This window comes from Capsicum annuum, chromosome 2 (genome assembly GCF_002878395.1).
Source record: "Capsicum annuum cultivar UCD-10X-F1 chromosome 2, UCD10Xv1.1, whole genome shotgun sequence".
Classification (NCBI taxonomy): Eukaryota; Viridiplantae; Streptophyta; class Magnoliopsida; order Solanales; family Solanaceae; genus Capsicum; species Capsicum annuum.
This window is the reverse complement of record NC_061112.1, coordinates 146683576-146709470: the sequence shown is the minus strand read 5'-3', so window position 1 is coordinate 146709470 and position 25895 is coordinate 146683576. Positions and strand designations below refer to the sequence as shown.

The following is a 25895-nucleotide window of genomic DNA, read 5'->3' as shown; positions in this document are numbered from 1 at the left end:
TCATTAGCAAAGAAATTTCTATGGGGCTGATTTCTTGCTGTATTTGATTGTCTCCCAAGAGAACTTGGTGATTCTTGTATCATATTGGACAGACCTGCCAAGATGAAGCATCATCTGCGGATTCATATAACTAACCCCAACTTATATTGGAATTGAGGCTTTTTGCTGTAGCATTGCAAAAAGATTTACCAGCACATCTCATTTAGTGTTCAGATATAAAGACATCATCTTAATCATTCAGATATGAACAAATGAGGCCTAAGATGTTACTGTCGCTTGACCATTATACGATAACGCACTTCACTATTAAGCAAAGCGTAGCATCAGCCAGAAGGACTAGTTAAAACTATACAAGGAGGAAAATCTGTGCAAACATCGTAATACATAAGCCCCAGGACTACAAGCATCTCAACTTACAAACACCACAAAGAACACATGGTTCGTTTGATACAAATGCAAATAAGCAAGTACAAGAGTCACAAAATAACTGCACTGTATGGTACTATAATAAGATTATGAACTCTAAGTATAAAAACTCCATTACTTTTTCAGCCAATTCCTCCTATGCTGATACGAGAAATAATTCATGGGCACACTAAGAGCCCCTTCCAGGATAAGAACTTGACTAATTACAAGCACTGAAAATACCCCCATGTTCTTGCTGCTGAGCCTTCAAATAATCTCTAAGCCTTACGCACAAACAAGTCCAGAAATGCGATTGCAGATACAACTTTCTTTTCACAACCATGGCATGCACTCACATTGCATATATGATCTCCCCGCTACTATCAATATCAAGATCAGGATCTGAATCCAAGTCATCCATGTCATCATCCATCATTTCCAAGTTATACAAGCCAACTGGTGGCACTGTTGCCTCTGAGATAATTTGCATGATCGTATCTATGCTCTGCATTGGCTGATCGGGCTCTTCAAACTGGTCGCTAATCATCTTATCATCCATCAAGTCCGCTGGAAGATTCTTCAAAAACCATACATGATTTCTGATTTCAGGCATTGTGATCCTCTGTGCCATGTGCAAAAGATGACTTAAGCATAAGTAACAACTACAGGCGACATTGTCTTCAAGACTACTATGTTACACTTGTTTCAATATCTCAAAAAGTTTTTCACACGTAAAGAAACTATAGTATTCTGGTTATTGTTCTATCTGCTCCAGATTATATTCATATAACAAGTGTATGAATTTCCTACTACTAGAAGTATAATACACAAGTCAAATTATATTCGTCAACTTCATGTCAGTCAAACAGATCTGTATAAGAAGGAACTTGGGACAACAAACTAGATGCCTTAGATACAATGTTATTGGATGGTGGTCAGTAGGCAAGCATGATCTCAAATCATAATTGAGGTCCCAATGCAATCACACAACAGAAAAATGCCAAAAATCCATCCACCAATTTCTGCATGCAGATTACTCTAAAACCCCACTAACCTGTGCCGGATCCCCAACAAAGATCCTTGAGATTAAGTGGCGACATTCCTCAGATATCTGAATGTTCTCAGGCATAGAATACTGCACGCTCAGGATTCTCTGCGTAGCAAAAAGCAGATTAACTTTTTTGTAATAAAAATTCCAAAAGAAATTGGAACAAAATCATTGCAATGATTAAGATGTACATTGATCGTCTTCCGAAAATCTTTTGGTTCATCAGGATCCTCAAAAGGGTATGCACCCACTAACATGACATACAATGTCACTCCACACGACCACACATCTGCAATCTGAAATAAAAACAATCTGTGACATTCTCCTGTTGATTGAAGTTCATGTTAAAATAGCACCAAATTACAAGAATACGCAAACATAATAGATAAATAGTAAATACCCAACACATCAAAAAACAAATTAACATATGCTCAGAATGAAGTGTTATACATCCTTGAAAGAAAAAAGACTGAAACATATGTTACAAGGTCACAGTTGAGGTAAAATTCATGGATGGTAATAGAACAAATATTATATAGCCAGAAGCCACACAATTAAAATATCCACAACTTTCCGTGCAACTTGCATTAAGTAAAACCCACCAGATACCTTAAATCCAGCAACAAAAGTACCCTCCACAATATAAACCTACATAAGCTAGTTACAGAGAAAGTTGAGGTACATTCTAGTTACAATACTTTGTTTTGCGACTTGTCCGCACTAGAAGTGTTTGTCCTTCCCACTTCTCCTCCATCAGAAACCCAGAATCCTTCACTATATAAACACATACAAGGTCTAATTTTTATTACATTCTGACTAGGTTGAAGGGGAGCTTTGAAGTAACTGGTAAAGTTGCTGACATGTGACCAGAAGGTCACGGGTTCAAGCCTTGGAAACAGCCTCTGGCAGAAGTGCAAGGTAAGGCTGCGTACACTACACCCTTGTGGTGAGGCCCTTCCCCGGACCTTGCGCATAGCGGGAGCTTTATTGCACCGGGCTGCCCTTTTTTAACTAGGTTGGTTAACTCGAATCAACATTAGAGCTTGTCCAACTGGCCAGCGCTAACAGAATCTAGTCCCTAGGAACTTAAGTTCAGAAATAGCAAGGTTTTGTTCTGAATTTATGACTCTGATCCATTTTTTCTGAACAAATTTCCAAACTTCTAGAAGCTCGCTATTAAGTATACAATATAACTACAAATAACAGGACTAGACTAGCTATTGTGTAGAGATGAAGTCGTCGAAACCCCAAAAAGGATTTGAACCTAGACAGCTGCACATACAAGATAGCTTACCCCAACATAATGTGGCCTTGAGCAAAATGGGCCACAAATGATCCTTTTATTAGTTTCAACTTTCTTTATATTTCAGTCACTCATATATGTACTATTATCTTTTTAGGCACCTTTAAGATGGCCTAAATTTCATATCTACTTATTCTCTCTTTCTTTTTGGTGGGCACGAATCCAGTCACTATTTGCTCCTCCTTTCTGGAGCACACTAATGGAAGGGGGGTGAAGTCAGGTAATCTACTGAATCCTCTTATGCTTCTGTTCATCAAGAAAACCATCTGCCTTCTTCTCCCTATTTTGGTGGACAAGAAGCATGCTCAGCTGGACATTCCAGATGACAATAAGTAAATGTCAAGTCAAACAGAAATCCGATTTGTAAGTGCAGGAAGGATTCATATGCATCACAGAAGAAAATTCCATAACAAAAATTAATGGTACTTGCTGTTATTGCTTTTTTTACATGAACAGTACTAACGCATAAAACCATTTTACCTTGCCATCATATTCCTGCCTCAACAAAACTTCTGGTGCGATATAAGCAGGAGTTCCCACTGTTGATTTTGGCTGTGAATGCAGCAGCGCAGACTGCAAAAAGTGCAAGTCATGATTAAGAGACCAGGGCACACACAAGTATACCGCTATATATGTATCTTTGTACAAAATTCAGACCACCTGAGATGGCCCTATCAGTGGCTAATGATGGGGCAGACCTATTACCTTGGAATAACCAAAATCACAAATTTTTAGCCGAGGAGCAGGGCTTCCATCAAGCAATGTATTTTCCAGCTTCAAGTCCCGATGACATACTTGCTTCAAGAAGAAATAGAACACAAACAGGCTAAATAAATAACCAAGATCTCCACATTTAATAAACTGAAAGAAATTGGGTAAATATTTCAGGGAAATCATTACCATGGAGTGACAGTAGCTGACACCAGATATAAGTTGCTGGAAAAAGAAGCGAGCCTGCGCAGGAAGAGATTATTTGACCTCATAAATCTCACACAGCAATAACCACAGTGCTCTATAGTTAGCAGATTTAATACCTCATCCTCGCTGAAGCGCCCTGCATTAGAAATTCTCTCAAAAAGCTCCCCACCAGATGCATATTCCATCACAATAGCGAGATGAGTTGGCGTCAGAATCACCTAGCGTAAAATTTTGAGCAAACCAATCATACATGTATAACCTCCTATCAGGATCTAAAGGGGAAGACAATGGCAAACCTCTTTGAATCTAATTATGTTAGGATGCCTCAGGGACCTGTGATTGATTATCTCCCGCTGAACGTTTTCATCTATCTGCAAGCCAGAAGACGGGAGAAGAAATGAGCAGTGTCATATGGATCTGACATACTTCACACTACTAACTTGTCATCATACTGTTGAACAGTTCCTTTCATCTAATGTGTCGACGGGAGAAACTAGGAGTGGCTCCATTAAAAGGTCTACAATTGCAAGCAGTAGACCAGGTCACATTTAAGCATTGGCACACAATCCAATACAAAGCTTCATCAATATTAAGCACAGCTTATGGTTTGATTTGTTTATTTACTTCATTACTGTAAAGAATATAAACATGTTAAAACACAAGTAACTAAAGGCAAAACATCGCTATAAGCACATGATTATAGTTAACCAGTAATACCTAAATAGATATTCATGCATACAGACCGAAAGACCATATGCCACTATTACAGTCAATACGTTTTGCTACTAAAAACCCACTGGAATAACTTATTTTACTGTAATATTCTCCATTCCTCCGATTCGATTATCAAAAAATATATTCTCCATTCCTCAGATTATCTACATATGGGAATGTCAGTCTAGTCACAAATATGAGTATGAGGGTTCCATACGCACTATTGTTTAAATATGCTCAAACCATGTCAGAGGCTCAAACAGTTGCGGGTATGAGTTATATTCTCTCTATATGGTTTTCTTGCATGCTCATCTCTTACCCTAACTTCTCAAGTTGAGTTAAGACCAACTTTTGAACAGCACAGCAGAACCAGACTCATCCATGATGTTGGATATTCACTATTGGACTGACATTGTACCTTATTTGCACTCCAAATATCTAGGCCTAGGCATGAGGATGGGCGTAAAGTCTCACATTTGTTCAAAACTTGAGGGTATGAGTTGTACTCTTATTTCTCCTATAACAGTGATGTCCATACCAACTTGCACGCATCTCGACTAATTCCACACGACACCTCCCACAAACACACGCATCGGGTAACTCTGCTCAACAAGACAAATAGGAAAAAATCGCCTAGTAATATTTTTTGTGGTACGTGTTGTAGTCTCTTCATATCATCTTGCACAATTTTCACCTTGAGCTAGCTTCCGGTATCAAGTTAAGTCCAAGTTCACTTTTCTTGACAAACCAGCTAAAACCTTTTCCAGCCAGTTAGAGCAGTAAATTTATCATCACCCAGTACAAAAAAATTACCAAGTTGGTACATGTTACTACACCTACCAGAAAACAAAGTTGAAGCGAAATCAGCCCCTTTTAGGTAACCTTTTTCGATAGTTTCCCAAAACAGCAGTAAATCAAATCAATGCTCTGTTAAAAGAGTTTAACGAACTTGTCACAAACTCACAATCATCCTGCTATAAATAAATCTACTAAAAAAAAGTTTCAGAAACTCCCACCAATGAATCACCTCATTTAACATTCACAATTTAGCAAAGACAGATCTAAGATCATAACTACAGAGCAACACTATTCCCATTGTTCACCTGAACTTTGTACAAACTATACTATAATCAAAAACTTTATTATACAAATGAAACAGCCGAATTTTGATTGAACACTAACCTTATCGCCTCTTTCAATATACTTAACGGCAACTAACTCTTTAGTTTGCTTATCAGTCATCAACCTGGCAACACCAAAGTTACCGGAGCCGATATCTTTAACAAAATCATAGCGGTCACTATCGTGCATGATCGGCATATCCATACACGGACCCGGACCTCGATCCATTCTCGTTCGCTACCTCAGATGCTCAAAGCTCGATTTACATTCCAGAAGCTTCCACCTACCAGAGCTGAAGATTATCGGTTTACCGAAGTGATAAGTCGGTTTTGCCCTCGGATAGGAAGCTATTAGTGAAGAAAATGGAGGAAATAAGGAACAAAGGCGGTGGTTTTTTGGTACTTTTTGACCTTTTTCCGGTCATGAAGTTTTTGGGGAGAAAGATATTTTTATGTATGGTCGGCAAAGTAATGAAAATATCTTCTGTTTATTTAATTATAGTTGATGATTAATTAATTAATTTGTTTATTTCTCTCTCTTTCTGCAACAGTTGAAATGGATTGAGGAAGAAGAAAGTGACGAGAAGTTGGTAAGAGAAGAAAGAGACGGCGTCGTTTTGATAAGTTGGATGTTGGAAACGACGGCGTTTTGAGAAAATCTTATCCTTTTAAAATTGCTTTTATTTGCTAGTTGTGATAGCAACTGATTTAGATGTTCCTTGTATTTACCCCACTTTTGGCTTTGTCTTTTTCTTTACTTTATAATACTATATTTTATTTATATATATTTATTATTTTGTTGCCCTTTCTGTTGGTCAGTTTTGTCAAATAGGGGACTATGCCTCAGGGTTTTAACTTTTAAATGGTCACCAAATGGATATTGTGTATTTTGGCGTGACCCTCAATTTGAGGTAAGGCATATTCTGTTCACGTTGATGTTACCGCTCGAAGTTATTGTGAAGTAACCCCCTCATTATTTTCACTTACTCTCCTTTTTACTCCTTTTTCTTTAACAAAAAAAAAAATTAAAAATAAAATAACATAAATATAAAAAAAATACTTCCCTTTTTACTTATTAAAAAGACAATTATTTACATAATTATTTTATTGTATTTTAATTAATTTGGAAAAAAAAATTAATGTTAAGAATAAAATAGAAAAATAAAAGTTATTTTTTCTTGATATGTCAAGAAGATAAGTAAAAATAAAAATAAGTGAGAAGTAAGAACGGAGGAAGTAGTTAGCATATTTTGACTTGATAATATCACGTTAATGTTGGGTTTGAAATCGAGAGGGCGACATGCGGAAGTTTAAAATTTGCAAATTAAGATGATGATAATTCAGATGACGCAATATAAACTAAAAACATAATATTATTGATATAATTTGGCTTATACTAAAGAAAACATAAAACTATTGGGTGAAAATCTCCCCATGAACAAAGACTCTTAAACAACTACGTTGTGAATATTATACTATTGTGTTATAGTATGAGAAAGAGAGTCATTCTATCTACAGAGTTCCAAAATCTTTCCTCCAAGAAATAGGTTTGTCAAATATGAAAAAGTTTTATATTTTTCCTTTTAGGAAAAATAAAAGTAATTAGAGAAAATGGTCAAAAGGCCCCTCAACCTTTACCTCAAATCCCAACTACACACTTATATTTTGCGGGGGTCCTATGACCCCCTGAATTAATTAAAAATGGAATATATATCTGTCTAAAAGTTCATGCCCAGATTTGTACATTGAGTGAGTTGCATGCGCCAATCAGCTAACGCCACGTAATATTATTATTTTTTTATATTAAAAAATTATTTTTATCCTATTTTTTCAAGGCTTATCATCTTCTTAATTTGAAATTGAAAATGAATAGGAACACTAAAGGGAAGGCTCATCATCTTCTTTCATTTTCTTAATTTGAAAAAAAAAAAGTGAACAAGAAAGGGAAAGTTGCTCTTCATCTTCTAATTTAAAATTGGAAACAAAGGAATCATATATACACATGTTAATTTTGGTTTGAATTTTTTATCCTTCTTCAAAAAAAGTGTTGGGTTCATGATTTTATTGCTCTTGTTAATTCGGGTGTTTTTCAAATGATTTCAAGTGATGAAATTGTTTTGAATGATCAAGTTCCAACTATAAATGCAAAATTATTTTATTACGAATCTGTGTGCTTTCCTCTGCTTTCCTCTGTTTTATATTACTTATGAGTGCCGTATTTATGATATGTAATCTGCTTCTGTGCTTTACTATGTATTTGTGTGGTATCTCGTGCCTTGAGCCGGGGGTCTATCGGAAACAACCTTTCTACTTCATCAGAGGTAGAGGTATGGACTGCGTACATCTTACTCCCCCAAACCCCACTAGGTGGGAATACACTGGGTTTGTTATTGTTGTTGTTGTTGTAGTAATCAAAATCAGAATCCCCAAATCGGCGATTTAGCCAAAATCGCGACAAAACTCAAAAAATAAAAATGCAAAATCGAATTATTGTGGTACAAATTGGTCACAATGCAGCTATGGGGTTTCGAAGAGGAGTTCTTAGCGCCCCTACTCGCAAAAATTCTGATCAGTTGAGTGAAAATTAAAGCTCCGGCGAAGCTGCATATTCTGGCGACGAGGTTTCGGTGAGTGTAATAAGGCAAAGTCAACATCAAAATATTTAGGATGATAATACGAACAGACCCACATCAAAAGTTTTTGGATGCCATTGATAAGTTCTTGGATGCGATTGTTTGAGTTCTTAGATGCCATTGTTTGTGAGAAAGAAGAAGAAGAAAGAACATGAATAAATAAAAATAATAATTAAAAATGAATAGAGAAAATAAATAAAGAAACAAAAAAATATTAATAAAAAAAATTCGTTCTCACTCTCTTTAAAGAGCGTGAAACACACTCTCTTGCCATGTCAACGTTTGGGGGTAATAATTCTATTTTTAAATAGTTCAGGGAGGTCATAGGACCCCCGCAAAATATAATTGTGTAGTTGAAATTTGGGATAAATTGAGATAAAGGTTAGGGGGACTTTTGACCATTTTCTCAAGTAATTATAATACTACTTTTATTTTCCTTCCAAAAAAAATAAAATTTAATTTTGATAAGAAAATTAAGGCAAAAACTCTAATAATTAATTCTATAAATTGATAATTAGTACTCTATTATTAAATGTTAGAAAATAATTTGGAGAATGAATATATAATATTAAAGATAAATATAAAAAAAAAAACTTTTTTTAATATTCAAAAATGTTAACAAAAAAATTTAGATCATTTGAATCTCAAAACAGATATCAAAACACATTGAGTTTCTAAAATTCTCTCGAGAGAGAAGTCTCCAGTGGGAATTGTTTATCGAATGAGAAACCAATTTTTTATTTTGTTGACGTCGTTCCATGAGAAGAGAGGAAAATTGCTGGTATATTAGAGTTCTTTTTATCAATATTTCCTTCATTTTATTTTACTCATTTCACATTACATATTGATTAAAAAAATAATTAATAATATGACTACTTTATCATAGCACCCCTATTAAATGATGGTTATATTTTAATTTGAAAAAGAAAAAAATAATTAATATTAAAGATTACAAAAAAAATTGTCTTGTCTTAATTATTGAAAAATAACAAGTAAAATGAAAAATCAAATTAAAAAATTTGAAAAGAGTAAAATGGGACGGAGAAAGTATTACCTCCTCAGCACCGTGAATTATCCACTTGACCTATGAAAGTGAAAATCTCTAGGGCCGTTTGGTAGTGTAAAATAAAATTATGATAGGAAATTATAGTATTAAATCATAAGATGAAGTTGAAGTTTTATTTCAATATGCAATTTAAATTTTTTATGTTATATGTTTTTTCATAAACATTAAACTCTCATAAATTGTGAAAGCTATCAAAATGCTCGATTCTTTATGTAATCTTATAAAACAAGTAAAATTTTATAATAAAAATACTATCACAAAGCTATTATGAAAAAAATACAATATTTATTAATCTAGCCTACTAGGAGAGACTACTTTCTAAGGCTAGATTACTGAGACTTAACTTGCCAATTGAAGATGACAAATGTGGTTTATGTGATGCTGACCAACTGGAGTCACAACAACGCTTGTCTGCGGAATGTGATTGGGTTAAAGAGGTGAAACAAGCTCTACAAGGATGGTCAGGTCTTCCATTGTTGAACTTTACATTCAAGCAATCGTTGAGATGGTACAAAAGTAGAAGGTGGAAGCAGTTCCACAAAGAAGTAGCCACAGCAATTTGGGGTGCAAGTATATATCACACGTGGAAAGCTAGAAATCGAAAGCAGTTTCAGAATTTGTTCGTATCGAGGGCTGTGGTGATAGGCCAGATTCAAAGGGAGATTAAGGAAAGAATTGAGCAACGGAAATGTACAAAGAAAGTCAATAGTTGTAGACAACTGATATAACATTTAGAATGTACGCAGTAACTATTTTCAGATGTGTAGCTTCGTTGACTTGAGGCATGAGAGCCTTGGCCCCTGCTTATAGGTGGCTAGGTTGCTTGTGTGCTCCTTAGGTGTATTGGATTTGGTTGGTATGGTAATATTTCACAGTTTATTGTCAAAAAAATAAATTAGTTCAATAAAAAAGTAAAATTGAATGAGTTATAGTGTGTTACTCTTTAATATAATCTTCCAACATTGTAAAGACAATCTCCCCACACGCTAAACTTGTATTTAACTAAGAAAAAATATTTTTTTATTAAACGTTGGTTTGAGTGAAGTTGTAGTAATAAACTTGGTTAGTGAATGAATTTGTTAAAAAATAATGAATTTGGTAAATAATAAGTAGTAAAGTAGGAATTGATTTGAAGCACTAATAAATGTTAATGTTGGTGAGAATAATGATTATATTGGATATACATGCTTTAAATAGTAATAACATAAATTTAAAATTTTATTTACATAGAAGATAAATGATTGGTAGATATAAATTATGTTATTTTTATTTTTTTTTATAAAATATAAACTTGTGGATGAATTTCTGTATTTAAAAAAAAAAAATCTCAAATCATAATATGAAATCCCAAATAAAACTTTTTGGAGAATTTGAGATTTTATCTCATAATATAAAATCAAAGTTAAAATGCATGTTCAAACGCTGATTTCATCTCATAATTTTAAATCACGAAATGAAATCACATCTCTACACTCGTACTTAGTTTTCAAGATAGAATTCATGTATGTTTGTTAAAAAGTGTAATAAATTTATCAACAACGTAATAGCATTTAAAGTCATGACTCAATAGGTGTTGTACAACTCATATCCTTTTGCAATCTTAGTAGTTTAATTAGCTGAATATCTAATCTCCACTTTGTTAATAAGAGTTCGACTCCACACATTGTAATTCCCGCCCCATTTCCCCTCTCCCTACCTCAAGATAGAAAGATCTATTTTGATTGATTTTCATTTTCCCAATCTGATTTGAACAATTGAAAAGTAGGAAGATAAATGTTGAGTCGTTATTTTATAACAGAAAGGTTAGGTCACCTAGAATTCTGTCTTACATATGTCTGCTAGAGATCTTCTATACCAAAGAGTTTATAAGCTTTAAAGTTGTGTATTTTTTCACTAGCTTCATCTACTATTTTTGTGTTAATTTTATAATTTATAGATAGCTGGTAACCCAAAAAGTAAGATCGCCTTAATGAATATCTAATGATGTGTGTATTTGGATGCCATAGTTTAGAGATTTCCCATTTGACTAAACTTTTATATCGTTGTTCTATTGTTCTGCCTTTAATTGGAAATCTTTCTACCAACTAGTTTGGAATTGAGGCGTAGTTTAATTAATTGTTTAATGAAGTCTAAACTATGATTCTTTATTATTGAAGTTGTTGAATAGTAAGATACATTTTACTTATATGTAATTTTTTTTAAAGAAAAAAAGTGTATGGTACATAGCTGGTGTTTAGAGAAGATTTAGTTCAAAGTCCACTTTCAAAACTTATTTTGAAAAATAAATACTTTTTTTGGTTTGACCGAATTTTTTAGGGCTTTGTGAGGTATGAATTTAAGTGTAAAATAAAAAAACCTTTTGGCACCTCTTATGTATTTATTAAATCTTTTAGAACCCCTTATTTATATATTTTTAACCCCATTCTTCCATTAAAGACAAAAAAAAAAAATTCTCACTCATCTTCTCTCGTTACTCTCTCCTGCTTCATCTCCTCTTTCCACCATTTTTCAATTTTGAGCTTGTGCAAATCATCTCCAACTTCGATCTTCAACTTCAAGTAAGTTATATTCATCTTCCGGTTAATTTGTGTTTCATATTGATGGATTTTTTTTTTCGAATTTGTTTGTGGTGGTTGAACTCGTTGGAGTTAAAAATAATTAGAATTTTTTCTGAAAACGGAGCTTGATTTTACTGAAATTGGTTGTTTTTAGTTGGTATTTACTTGATTGTTGATGGATAATTGGTGTATATCGATTATCCTTGGCAATTGCATGTTGAAATTTCTTCACTAATTTCATCGGAATGTGGCAAGATATGTGATTTTTGTTCAAACTTTTTTCCAATGTAATGATGTTGTAGAAGCATGTTCATGTTGGGGATTCCTTGGTTTGAATCATACTCGTATTTAATATTTTGACCCAAAAAGTTAATTTTTTTTTGAAAAAATAGGGCTTGATTTTACTTAAAATTTGTGTTTTTAAGTTGGTATTTGGTTTGATTGTGCATTACTTTTGTTGAATTTTAATTTTCCTCGACGATTGCATTGAGATTTTTGTCATTTTTTCTAAATTTTCGTGCTAAAAATCTGGGTTCCTTCCTGTTTTTGTTCAATATAATGGTGATTTAGATGCATGTTCTTGTGGGAGATGGAGTTGTTTTGGAAGAAACTTCTTCTGCAAATAGGCTTTTTTGGTGTTGCAACTGTTGTCATGTTAATAAACTACTAGGTCGATTAGGTATTGTGTTTACTGTTATAGTTGAGAAATGTTATTTTTTGTCCGTAGATCATAACAAATGGCTAGAGGTAACAAACGCAACGCTGTAGAAATTGATAGGTCTGAGAAAAGAAAAAAACAAGTAATCGATGAATCGGAGAATAGAAATTGCAATGAGGAAGCTGTTGAAACTTCGGTTTGAGATGAGCCGGAGGAAATAAAAATTGAGACTAGGATAGACGAGGAAGCATTAATCTTGTCCCACTGTACAAGGTTTATTTCGGATGAGAGGTACGACCTCGCCATAGTCCTGGATGATGTCGGATTATTTCCAGCTAAGATATCCGTTAGGTCCTGTTTGAAAATGTTTTATGAATTCAAACAAGTTGTGGTTGATCAACGTCTTAAGTCTAGGTTTAAGAATTCCTGTTTTGGTGGTTTATGGGACTTGTCAGAACATATGAAGTTTAACGGACAGCTTGTCCACTATACACTTATTCGCCGAGTTGAACAGGACAACAAGCTGGATGAAATGTAGTTCTGCATCAATGACAGACCTGCATGTTTTGACCTGAAAGAGTTTGCGCTAATCATGGGTTTAAACGTGGTGTTATCCCCGTGATTCAAAATATGTCAAAGCGATAGAGATGAGTGAAAATTTTTTCAAAAAGATTGAGAAAAAGAGGAGTGTAAATGTGAAGAGATTGTTGAAGCTTATTAGAGGTGGGAGGCTGGATAAGGAGGACAAGTTCAAATGTTGCTTGGTTTGGTTCGTGCACTGCAAATTGCTTGCACGCAACTTGTAAAAACTCATGGACATAGACACCATCAAGATGGTGGATAACTTGAGCTTCTTTGAGAGATACCCTTGGGGTAAGGATTCATTTGCCTTGACTCTAGACTATCTAAAGAAGCGGATAGACTTCAGCAGGCAGAAGAAGATATTTGTGACAAAGGAAATTTCATTGTACGCGCTCTACGAATTTTCCTGGGCATTTATGGTATTAGATTATAATCCATTGAAGTAGTTTATTATATACTGTAATTCATTTATGGTGTCTATACTCTACTCACTCTCGGTTATGTTTTTATTTTTTCTTTTGATCACAGATTTGGATATACGAAACCTTACCCGTGCTCGGCAGGGGAAATGATAAATCAACTGATGAACTGCTGTCCATTCCCCGATTGCTCAGATGGCACACCTTAAAAGGCGATAAATTAATTAAAGGTGATCCATATTTTAACGAATGGAGCACAAAGGTATGAAACCATTTTTTCGAAGAATACTCTTATCAATATTGTGTTGTTAATCAATCACATTTACCTATTTATCTGTAGAGAGTGCACCCGTACCTTATCCCCACAATCCGTGAAATGAAGCAGCACTACATGAAAAAGTTCAAAGCATTCACGGATGAATCGAAGGACACATTCATCGATGGCTTGAAGGCCCATCCGGAAGGGTGTGACTGTCATCACCTCATCGAAGAATGGTGATGATGGGGATGATGATCGGGATTTGGGTGGAAATATTATTTCAAGGCATATCACTCGGGGTGCGGGGACGAGTAAGTCAAGAGCATAAAAAAAGACACCGATGATTGAAAATCTGAAAGAGCGCGTGTTTAGGTTGGAGGAGTCGATCAAGGACATCGTTGATTTTGTAAAAGAGGAGAGGCTGAGGAGAGCAGAAAAGGAGAAGCAAAAGAAGAGAGATGAACATGAAGGTAATATCTGCTCTATATATTATAGAAGTTGCAAATTTTATATAACCCCTTTTACTTATAATAGAATCTATACCGTTCTTCATTAACCGATATCTTATTTTATTATAAATATGAAATACTTGAAAATACAGGTGTGCAGATGCAAAGTCAGCATTCAGCGGCGAGGGTTGTCCGCGACATCGCGATATTAATGAAGCTCTCCTTGAGGCAGGAGCTTTGAAACTCGATCAATACTGATGAAGTGATGATCTCTGAGGTTGAATCTGTATAAAGAAGAAAAATCTCGATGAAGGCGATGAACAGAAAGAAGAAAAAAATTAAGAAGCTGTTGATGAAGAAAAAAACAGAGCTGATGGATCAGCTGGTGTCGGGAAGGAGGATCAGGATGGAGGCAGGCAAGATATAGAAGATAAAAATGAGAAAAGTGTTTGTGTAGAAGAAAATAATGAAGGAGATGGAGAGAAAGCAGAAGAGAAGAATGCAGGAGAAGTAAGAGGGAGAAGAACATAAAGAAGAAAGAAAAATAATGCACCCGAAAAAGAAGGTATTGCGGAGAAAGAAAATGAGAATGAATTTTTAAAATTAGATGAATTTCTTAATGAAGTTACTCAGGACATCGACAAGATGCAAGTGAAAGACGAAAATGTTGAATGTTTAGACAATGTTTAATTTTTATTTGCGGTTGATGATTATTTTTATTAGACTAGACAATCTTAACTTTTAACTTTCAGCTTGGGATGTGTACAACTGAAAAATTTTGTTTTTTAAACTGCTTTTATAGTTTATGATAAACATTATAAATTTTATACAATCAACGTATCATTTCTTTTACATGAATGTCATTGTTGATTATAGACTCTGACTAAAAGGTAAAGTATATATAGTAAAGAGTTGTGTAGTCGATGAATGAAAAATTTAAACCGTATATAATATAAATAAAAAATAGTCGATTAATAAAAGAGTCAGAATACATTCAATCCCACTACACCCCCACTACACCTTTCTAAAAAGCTAAAACTAATAGTAAATCATACATCATAATTTTCATACTCTTTTCTTTTTCTTCAGTCATAGCCAACCTATGCTTAAGTTGATCTCTCTCAATTTCGATGTCTTTCAACAATTCATTTAAGTGATCAATCTTGTGTTTCGATTCTCTATTTAATGTCATAAGAAAATCCTTATTTTCTTCGGAATATCTAAGTCTTTCTAACATTTCAAATTTTGCAACGCCTTAAAATTTTGACACCTCGAAATCGGAGGAAAGCCACTTGAAATAAGAGCATCCATCATGATCCTAAAAAAATAAGGATAAATTATTAAATCGGATAATGTGATGAACAGAAATAAATTCTTACTTAAACAGAAACAAATCTTTTCAACTGTACAATTGTAGAATTTTTTACCCGAATTTATCGGTTCGTGATATTTTCAACACCGCGAAATTACCACAACGATAATATAAGAATATTTGGACATTTGAGATGACTGCGACATTATTATTGTTGAAGAAAAACTAGAAAGTGATGAATAAATGAACATATGGGAGTTTAAAAGGGTCCCTTTAATTAATATAGTAGGGCTACCTAAATCTGACCGTTGAAAAATTCTGACCGTTGGAATTGTACCATTGAAGAGAACTTAAATGGATTAACATTTACTTCAGAGGGTCTCTAAAGAATATTTATGTCTTCTATAATCGACTGTGTCATGTATGAATTATATACAGATATCAGTGTTGATGATCCTGTATATTGACTTATTATCGATTTAGACTAAGGTCGATTATAGACCTATCATACAGTCTATGATCAACTTACTGAATATATTGACAGCTTAAAATAATGGTAAAAAAAAGAAGAAATAAAATAAAATAAAATTAGAGTATGTCAATTAACACCTTTAAAACATTGTAAAACAATTTAGATACATCAATTGTGAGTCCCAATTATTTTTGAACGTGATCAAGTGTTATCTAAGACACGAAGTAGTCGTAGATCATTGAGAAGACACAGAAAAAGAAGAGAAAATAAAATAAAATAAAATAAAATAAAATAAATATTAATCATCCAAGCACTAAAGAAATACTACTTATCATTACAAGAGATTAGACTTGTGTGATGACCATAAGGAAGAGTGGTGGTTGTCACTTGTGAGTGTTCAATAGACAAGTAGTGTATGAGAACAAGGAGTCCTTCTCAACAGAGACGCTTGTTCTAGGTAATTGGTTGTTACTACCATTGTCCTCCCCGATACTCATTTGATCGAGTGTCCAATTGTGTTGTAATCTCATATTATGATATTTTGTCACTTTACATTGCGTGAATGATGTTTATTTATTTTATTTTATTTTATTTTATTTTATTTCTCCCCTTTAAATCTCACCTTCTTTGAAAATAAACCTATGATAATATCTTGAGTATATTATAGATAATTAACTTTATCTATACCAGACTATATTATTAGTGATGTATCGATCAATTGAGTCTATTTTCAAAGAAGGTGAGATTAAAAAAAAGGAGAAATAAAATAAAATAAAATAAATAAACATCATTCATGCAATGTAAAGTGATTAAATACCATAATATGAGATTACAAAACAATTGGACACTCGATCAAATGAGTATAAGGGAGGGCAATGATAGTAACAACCAATTACCTAGAACAAACGTCTCTGTTGAGAAAGACTCCTTATTCTCATACACTACTTGTTCATTGAACACTCACAAGTGACAACCACCACTCTTCCTTATGATCATCACACAAGTCTAATCTCTTGTTATGATAAGTAGTCATTCTTTAGTGCTTGGATGATTAATATTTATTTTATTTTTATTTTATTTACTCTCCTTTTTTGTGCCCTCTCAATGATCTACGACTACTTTGTGTCTTAGATAACACTTAATCACATTCAAAAGTGATTGAGACTCACAATTGATGTATCTAAATTGCTTTACAATGTTCTAATGGTGTTAATTGACATACTCTAATTTTATTTTATTTTATTTCTCTTTTTTTTGTCATTATTTTAAGCTGTCAATATATTCAGTAAGTTGATCATAGATTGTATGATAGGTCTATAATCGACCTTAGACTAAATGGATAATATGTCAATATACAGGATCATCAACACTGATATCAGTATACAATTCATACGTAACCTAGTATATATTCGTATTGAGCGTATATAATTCGTATTTAGCGTAGTCGATTATATATTCATATTGTACTTCAAGTTTAAACAGTGTTTGCATATCTTTAAACATGTACTACTGAAAAATCAACAAAGTCTGAAAGACATAAAATCATTATAGATAAATAGAATATCATGAAAACATAAACTTATTTATAGATGGATAAAGTTCATTGCATCTATATTTACAATTTTTGAAAAAAAAAATTCAAACAAAAAAACAAAAAATGAAGTTTTCATTTACATAATCCTACCATGAAAGCTTCATTCAGCAATGAACTAAAAAACAAACTAAACTAGACTAGACTACACTAGGGGGATGAAGAGGGGGTGATGAGTTCACGGAGGTCCAGGTTAAGCCTCTCAGCTATGGCCCAAAGAAAATGAGCCATCCTTCGGAGCTCTCTGTCCAGCCGCCGTTGATCGACGGCAAGACCCTAGAAAAGGAAATCCAGGTCACTCCGAAGCCTAAGCAACTCTATGTTGTCGATGGTTGTCATTCTGTACATTGGCCGTAATGTGTATCTCCTCCTACCCATCTTCTTCTCTCCTTAGTGTTTTCTTCAGAAATTTGGTTTAAAATCGACAAGGGCCTCTTTAAATAGGCTAGAGTATGAGACAATCGACCAATAGAAGTTGTACACATATTGATGAAAAAGGAGAAGGCGTGTGGAAATTGTAAATGAAAAGTCGTGGCGGTTGTGACAACCGAGGCATTTCAAATCGTATTATTTCCGCAGTGTAATAATTACATTGAAAAGTTCAGTGTATGAGGAAAAAGTTTTCTTTAATAGACTAAACGACTGGTTGATGATATACTATGCAGTTTAAACTATACCCCATCGACCATGCATCGATCCATTATATATTTTGAGTCCAGCCGATGTGTAATATGTATAGTCGATTTCATAACTTGGGATGACTGTTTTCAAAATGACATTTTTTCCAATGTGTCATAATTATTTTGAATTCAACATTGTATGAAGAAAAGGGTTGTTCAATAGACAACCAGGTAGGTTTATTATATACTACGTATTGAATATTTACTTTGTAGATCAAACACTGATATATTATATATTATGAGGCTGGTCGATTATTTCAGTCTATAATCTATTTAGTACTTAGTATATAATATATGAACTGGAATCGATAATGCACAACTAAAAAAGTTAATTTTAATTGCAGTTCAGTAGTTTTCAAAACAGAATACACATTACGTACTGTCCAGTGCATTTGAACAAACCAAAAACATAAAATACAATGTTAACCATATTATCCTACGTTAAGGCTGCATGTTGTTCTCTTATGTCCCGGCCTTTCCACTTGGAGCACTTGATTCTTTCTTGTACCTTGAAGGCTCCAACACACCTTTAACGTGTTTCACCCTCCTCCTTCCGAGTTTGGGATCAAAATCGGGTAGAAGAACTTGCATTTCTAGATACTCTCGCGCCACACTCCACTCCGACTCTAGTGGTGCTACACAAATAGGTTCCAAGTATGCAAAGAGGTATGATTCTTTTGAATATATTTGCGAAGAGTATTTGTAAATGCTAATGCTTTATTTGTCCCTGTTCTTCAAACGCAACGCTGCCATTGCATGAGTTCCTGGCAATTTCACCAAGTCACACTTTCTGCAAGAACATGACCGTCTTGAAAGATTAACTTTGGCAGAACGACCATAACCAAGCATGGTGAATTCGTCGGTGCTTCCATTTATATTGTTCACATATAATTTGTCGTCCTCGGTCATGTTTTCCCTCAAGATCATCTCGGCTACAGGAACGAATGTTGTCTTTGAATTGTCCACCTCCGCATACCTCTTCCTAAATATTTCTCCAAACCTATGTGCAATTGAATTGAAAATCGCTGCCACTGGATACTCTCTTTCGTCGCGCAACATTAAGTTGAGCGACTCGATGATGTTTGAGGTCATGACGTCGAATCAATTACCTGGAAAGTGAGTCTAGCTCCACTTTTCAAATCCAAATTCATGCTTGAGGCGAGCTGCTGCATTGGGGCATCTTTCTTTAAGGGCGTTGAAGTAGTCATTAAATTCTTTCAATATATACGCCTTGGCAGCATAGTAGTACAAATAGAGAGAATCGGAATAATGATGATTTGTTCGGAGATTTTCACCGAGATGCCTCATACAAACACCATGATGCGCAAGCATATAATGCCTGGTGAGGCCATTGGCTATGCTTACGTGTCTGTCAGATAACGCACAACTCTGGTTCGTCGACGACAAAGGCCTTAAACTTCTCGAAGAAGAAGCCCCACGACACATCGTTCTCCTTATCCACCACACAATAAGCTAAGGAATAGATATGATTCTGTGTATCTTGAGAGACACAGCACAACAGCATGCTCTCGTACTTGCCGGATAAATGCGTGCCATCAACGGCAACGACCTTTCTCATGTGTGCATATCCACGGATGGAGGCCCCAAACGTCATAAAGTAGTAAATAAACCTACCCGATTCCTCATCGACCATGAGAGAATTAATAGACCCGGAATTGAGGTCGTTGAAAACATATGAAAATACGGGAAGCACTGTATATCCATGCTCGGGCGTACCTCGAACTATGTTCTTTGTAATGATGCCTGACATCCAATACTTTCAATAGCTCAGCCTACAATGTAGCTCCCTAAATACGATCCTCTCGATCTCTTTCGAGCTTAGACCTTTGTTGTCAATGAAAAAATTCAAAATAAGTGAGGCAATGACCTCTACAGTGACATTCTTGTGCTTTCCCGTGACATGATCAACTCCACCAGTATGCTCTTTCACATACTTGTGGATATAAAATCAACTCGATTCTCCGATAGCACATGCGTGCACCATCCACCGGCAAGTAGGATCTACGCACCTCACCCTCAAGTATTTCTTACAACTCTTCACCGTTGTGTAATTGAACGACATTTTCACCGACGCCTGCTTCAACAAAAAATTCAACGTTTTCTTATCCTTGAATGTTTGTCTTACAAAAAGATTGGTACCGTCCGAGAAAGAGTAGCTTCTTTATGGTTTGAGCTGTCCGTCCTTACCTCCTCCACACTCCTCTTCTTCATAATCTTCACTATTATCCCATTCATCACCACCCATACAATTGTATTCCATTGACGTATCATCCACTGTAGGGGGTGGGGGTGGGGCTGATGTGGAAGCTTCTTCCCAGGACCTTCCAATAACTTTAACCCGCCATATAGGTTTGGAGTTATCAAAATCAACGCAAAACATGTATAGTTCCACGTGTCTATCATTTCTTATGAAAGTTGGTTGGATTTTACCCCTCCCATTCATCAAGTAACTAATTACCACCTCGCTTTGATCACAACTTAATTCATCGCTCTTCATTACGCTTTTAACCATGTCAGCGTATGAACCATTGCGACGAAGGTCAATGAACACTGTCTCTTTAGACATGGTTTTCCAAACCCAACATTTAGGAGTCTCCTCCTATTCACCAGAAAATATACCACCAACAACCACGTAATCTATAATAGACATTATATACCTCGATAATAGTATTTTATAGACTTGAATAGTGGTTTATGCGCCTAGACTTAATATATTGAAGTCGTCTTCTTCTTAGCTGCTGGCCGTACAGTGCACGATCGACCCTTTTCCGACGACCACCAAAATAATCCGACGAATTTTAGCTTACAAACAACCTAAGGAGTGTTAGAATGTTGCTATTGAGCCAAGAAACGATTCGAAATGTATGACTGATTTTCAAGCTTTTTGTATGAAAATGAAAGAAAAATTGGAGATAAAAATAAGCAAAAATGGCTTAAAACAATGGAGATAATGTCACTTTCTGATGGATGCCAGAAAATTCGATGAAAAATGGTCGGAAAATGGAGGAAATGGCGCCAAAATTGGGTGGTTGGTAGTGGATTAGTTGAGAAGCTTTGGGATATTTTATTTTTTAAATTAATTATCTAATATTTATATTTTTGGACATGGACTAAAGTATAGTTTTAAAAAAATTGAGGTTGAATTGGGAAAGGAGCTAAAGTATATATTTTGTAAGTTAAGGTCCCATTAAAGATTCTATTTTTTCAATTAAAAAAACTTATTGTCTAAATATCAAAAAAAGTTTTGGAAGTGGCCTTTTAGCCAACTCCCTGGTGTTGGGGAAAAGGTATAGGGACATGCCCATAGTCCACCAAGTTTTGATGTTGAAAATAACAGATTTCTCAAAAAAATTCATTTGGTGCCTCACAAATCAGTTGGGTGATGCTTCTTTTTGTCTCACAAAAAAATGAATCCAAAGTTTGTGGACACATAAAACTTGGGTTCTTTTTTTTTTTTTTTGTGTGCGTGAGACAAAGAAATGCATTAAATAACTAATGTCAGTTGTGAGAAACCGTAAAAAAAATTCAGATTTCTTAGTTACCAAAATATAAAACAAAAAACTATGGCTCGGTACTGAAAAGTTGGCATCTAAAAACGCTTAGTATAGTAAGTGACTTTTGGACTGGTATATAAATGATCATGAAGAGGAGGCTTGAAGTAACTGGTAAAGTTGCTGCCATGTGATCAGGAGGTCACAGGTTCAAATCTTGGAAACGGCTTCTGGCAGAAATACGTAAGGTTGCGTACGATACACCCTTGTGGTGGGGCCCTTCTCTGGACACAGCGCATAGCGGTAGCTTTAGTGCACCGGGCTGCCCTTTTATATAAATGATAATTTCTCAAGAAAAATGTACAAAAGATGATGAATATTGTAGTTGTATTCTAGGATAGTAGTTGCTGAGAGAGAGGCAGTGAGCATTGCTTGCTCTCCTTATAGCTGCTTTTCATGAAAATCTCCTTAGTAAGACACAACTGCAGCCACAAATGTGCACGTATTAAAACTTCTATGCTTAACATTTCAAAGATAGTGAACTCACATAGTTACAAGCTACACCATAAGAGTAGTTGACAAAACCCAAAAAAGAGAAAAAAGGAAAAGCTATTAGAGTCTTTGTTGAATATGGTGACAATCAAAAAAATCCATTGGGCAGTCGATATGGCTAAAAATCTCCTTTTCTTGTCCTGATACTTTATTATGGTTGATCATCTGCTAATTTTCTGAGGGGATGGCCTCTCTTCTATCTGACAGAATTCATTTTATGGAACGTAGTAGGGGGCTGAGGCATCATAATATTATTGTGATGGTTGAGCGACGTGTTTCTCTTGTCTTGTCAGCGATGGACAAGGCTTGATAATCTTAATTGCAGGTAATATAGTTGCACATTAAGGAGGTAACACTGCTTATTTCTTTTCCTCCTGCAACGAGGCATGAGGGTATTCATATTCTCGTTCATAGATATCACATAGTATATAACAGATGCTGTACGAGTCGTGTTCTCATATTAACAAAATATCTTAGACTAGGCTATCCTGGTTGGCCGGAAATATTTTTACACTATTAGTTCTGGCAAGAAAGATGAAAGTTGTAAAAAAGTGGTGATGGATTCGTCACAATATGCAGCCTCTATTCACAATTTCAGAAAGTTTACAAGGACAATGTTATGTCTGTTGCAGCTATTTGCTTCTGCTTATTGCCTCGCCAAAATGGTAAGAACTTAATTGCTTAATCTCTTAGATATATCCATGATAGTGTTTGGTCATTGTGGTCCACGGTGCATTATTCACATTTTCAAATTGCTAAGGCGGATTGTTATGTGTTTAATTTGCTCCTATATTTCTAGAAGTTCTTGTCAGATCAGATTTTATTTGTCAACAGGGAGAGTAACTCCATTTCTTAAATCTGCCTTTTCACATTATGGATTCAGACGTTCCAAAGAGAAAGGAAAAAGGGCACAATTCATGAATTCTTGCTCCCTTCCAGCTTTCTGATGATCTTTGGAAGTTTCTTGGTACAGAAGAGACTCAATTGTCACAGTCCGACATTATTTAGAGAATTACAGAGTACATTAAGCAAATTAAAATAACTTGCAGGTAGTCATAATTTTTGCAATTGGTTCTGTTATATCTCATTTGGAGCAATCCCATTTATTCTCTCTCTATATGTATGTGCATGTATTTTACACACACATATTTAGTATCTGAATTCTATATTCGAAAACTAGCCTAAAGAACGATATGACGCATCTTAATAGATAATCTTATGCTTCTAGCTTATGAAATTAAAGATTGCTTGTTAGCTATGGCATTCTCACTACATTTTGATCTTTCTAGTCAGAACCATATTCCATTCCGTTGGGCAATGGATTAATTCTTGAATCCTTCTTTGTTCAGGCCGGTAACTTTTCAGAGGTTGTTTTAAGGTTTTCACTAGCTATACATTGCTACACATGGGACTTCTACACTACAGAGTGTGGCTTCGATTTGCTCGAGGCCAATATACAAATGTCTGAAGGCTCTTAACTGGGGAGCAATCAGTCCATCCAAGGAAAATTTCGAAGAAAAGTTGTCCTATAATTCAAAATTATGATGAAGACTTTTGAGAAGTTATATTTTTAAGTGTGCTCAAGGATGAAGTGTATTTCTTATTTACATCCCCTAGGATGGTGTTTGTCTTCTCATGTAATTTACTTGGTAAGAATGTAGGGGAAAGCCAAAAAAAAAAAAAAAAAAACTTTGCTTTATGATTTCTGTCCAATTTTGGTTACTTTTGTCGTCCTTTCTAACCGAATAGGGAAATTAATCTTTAGTTCCTGCTACCTTCCCAGTTATTACTACAAGTCCACAACCAAAGACAGTACTTTCCTGCAAGAAGACCTCTGTCCATCTTTTATTATAAGACAGTACCATCGACTAGGTTTATTTCAGTAAATATTGAAGTGCGTCACTTCCAGATAGGTCAAACAATGAGCTGAAGACGAGCACATTCCTGGATATAAGCTCTCTGTAAAACTGAATGACATTGACATCTATTAATGCCTATTAGTTATAAGACGCGTTATAGAGTGGACTCTGTGATGTGCGCAAGGGTTCTTTGCCATGTTTGGTCGTGTCGTACCTGTTGCAGCATCAGTTTCAATTTTTGGACTTCCTAACTCACCAAGTCTTCTTTCTTTATCTTGAAGGATCCATCTGATAAGAGGAAAACAACATCGGATGAGAGGTTGAAAGAACTGTTTCATGTTGACAACTTCACAGGACACATTTTATAAAGGCAGAACAATGAATTGGTTATTGGTTGTGTGGTTCATACGCATCAAAATATTGAATTGGTTGCAAATTTCTTTGGTTATCCCTCGTGTTGCATACGGTTTAAATTTACTTCGTATACTGTAGAAAAAGTCTATGTCCTGACTTGTACACTGTCTTCTCATATGAGAAACGAGCACTTTTTTGTCCAACTGTTTAGCTAAGTTGGGACTACTGTTTTACATTTAAATGGTCATTGTTTAGAAGTATATCCAGTTGTGATTTGATGCAATTTATTTTTTGCTCTGCTTAATCCAGTATACACTCAGTGAGCGTTAAAAACATCCAGCTAATTAACAAATGCAAAGTTTTAATTCTTGAATACCAATTGCTAGAACTCTATTATGAAGAATTTCATTGCTGAGTGGTAAGAGCGCAATGCGAGAAACATGATTTAGGGACACACACGTCACAAGTAAGAAAAGTTAGGTTAAGGATGGAGAGGCAAGTCCATTATCCTCGGAGTTCCAAACTTTGTCGACTGATTTTCGAGTTTCTTAATTTTTTTAATAGGAATTTCAAAGGACAATAATTGTTGTTGGAATGGAGTGGTGTGGCAGAGTTGTTTGAGAAGAAAGTCAAGTAGATATTAAAGAAGTGGTGTATGTAGGAATCAAATCTTTCACACATTTAATGAATCAGTAATGGCCATTGAAAATTGGTGCATATGGTACCAGGCAAAGTTGCCGAAACCACTAGGTAACGTTCACAAGAAAGAAACAAGAATATGGGAATCATAATTCCCCTTATGGCAGTGTCCAATTTTAACAAAATAGGCCGGTGTGAAAAAAAGAGTGAACCACATCTAGTTGGTAACACATGGGATTTGCCCCAAAGTTTAGATACAACAGAGAACAAAATCCCAAAATCCTCAATGAATAAATTTTTTTTTTTTAAAAGTAAATAGTGAATGGTTGTTGCTTCTTAGCTTTTGATCAAGGAGGTACGGTTCCTCAACTACCTCACATTTGAATATTTGATGCCTTATGATAATAAAAACAAGAATCAAAATCATTGCCAAATATATGAACCTTATTATCTGTTTGTACTAAATTGAATAATGTAGAATTTGGATGTAAGTAATATCTTCTTCTTTTTTGGATAATATGCATCGTCAAACCCAGCTAATTATGAGTTGGAGTGTGTGGAATTTAGCCACGAGGATGGCATATTTGTCAAAATTCCACATTTAGCTTCTCAAGTTTAGATTCCATCCATGTGTTGAGATTTATGTTCAACTTAGATGTTCTTAGCTTCACATATACACAATCTCTTGTGTGAACTTAATTTTTCCAAGTCAAATACGTAAAATATTTTTTTTAATTTTAAAGTGGTAATGAGAATTTTAACTCAGAATCTCTGTATGCTTTGACATCATA

At 34.8% G+C, this 25895-nt stretch overlaps 1 protein-coding gene and 1 long non-coding RNA gene across 4 annotated transcripts; one reads left to right on the top strand and one right to left on the bottom strand.

Annotated features, from left to right (window-relative positions):
• Positions 1–365: 365 nt before the first annotated feature.
• Positions 366–6147, bottom strand: LOC107860330 (serine/threonine-protein kinase SRK2I). 2 transcript variants are annotated; one of them, XM_047407405.1, is made up of 10 exons: positions 5571–5710; positions 4127–4191; positions 3971–4045; positions 3791–3892; positions 3657–3710; positions 3462–3554; positions 3237–3329; positions 1645–1749; positions 1460–1558; positions 366–1027 (listed from the first exon to the last, which is right to left on the bottom strand). In XM_047407405.1, the coding sequence occupies exons 2-10, from the start codon at positions 4181–4183 to the stop codon at positions 758–760; spliced, it is 948 nt and encodes a 315-aa protein (XP_047263361.1). In that variant the 5' UTR covers positions 4184–4191; positions 5571–5710; the 3' UTR covers positions 366–757. The 2 variants fall into 2 exon arrangements, with proteins under 2 accessions (XP_047263361.1, XP_016561134.1); XM_016705648.2 differs by lacking the exon at positions 4127–4191 and having other exon boundaries at positions 5571–6147.
• A 15346-nt stretch (positions 6148–21493) lies between these two features.
• On the top strand, positions 21494–23951 carry LOC107861400. 2 transcript variants are annotated; one of them, XR_001671804.2, is made up of 3 exons: positions 21494–22917; positions 23087–23301; positions 23602–23951. It is a non-coding gene; the product is annotated as an uncharacterized LOC107861400 (long non-coding RNA). The 2 variants fall into 2 exon arrangements; XR_001671803.2 differs by having other exon boundaries at positions 21604–22917; positions 23136–23301.
• Positions 23952–25895: the final 1944 nt, after the last annotated feature.

Coding starts and splice junctions, on each gene's coding strand:
- LOC107860330 (XM_016705648.2), bottom strand. CDS start 5,738: ATGGATCGAGGTCCGGGTCCGTGTATGGATATGCCGATCATGCACGAT. Junction 4,046..5,570: donor ATATTGAAAGAGGCGATAAG/GTTAGTGTTCAA, acceptor TCTGGCTTGCAG/ATAGATGAAAACGTTCAGCG. Junction 1,559..1,644: donor ATTTTCGGAAGACGATCAAT/GTACATCTTAAT, acceptor TTTGCTACGCAG/AGAATCCTGAGCGTGCAGTA.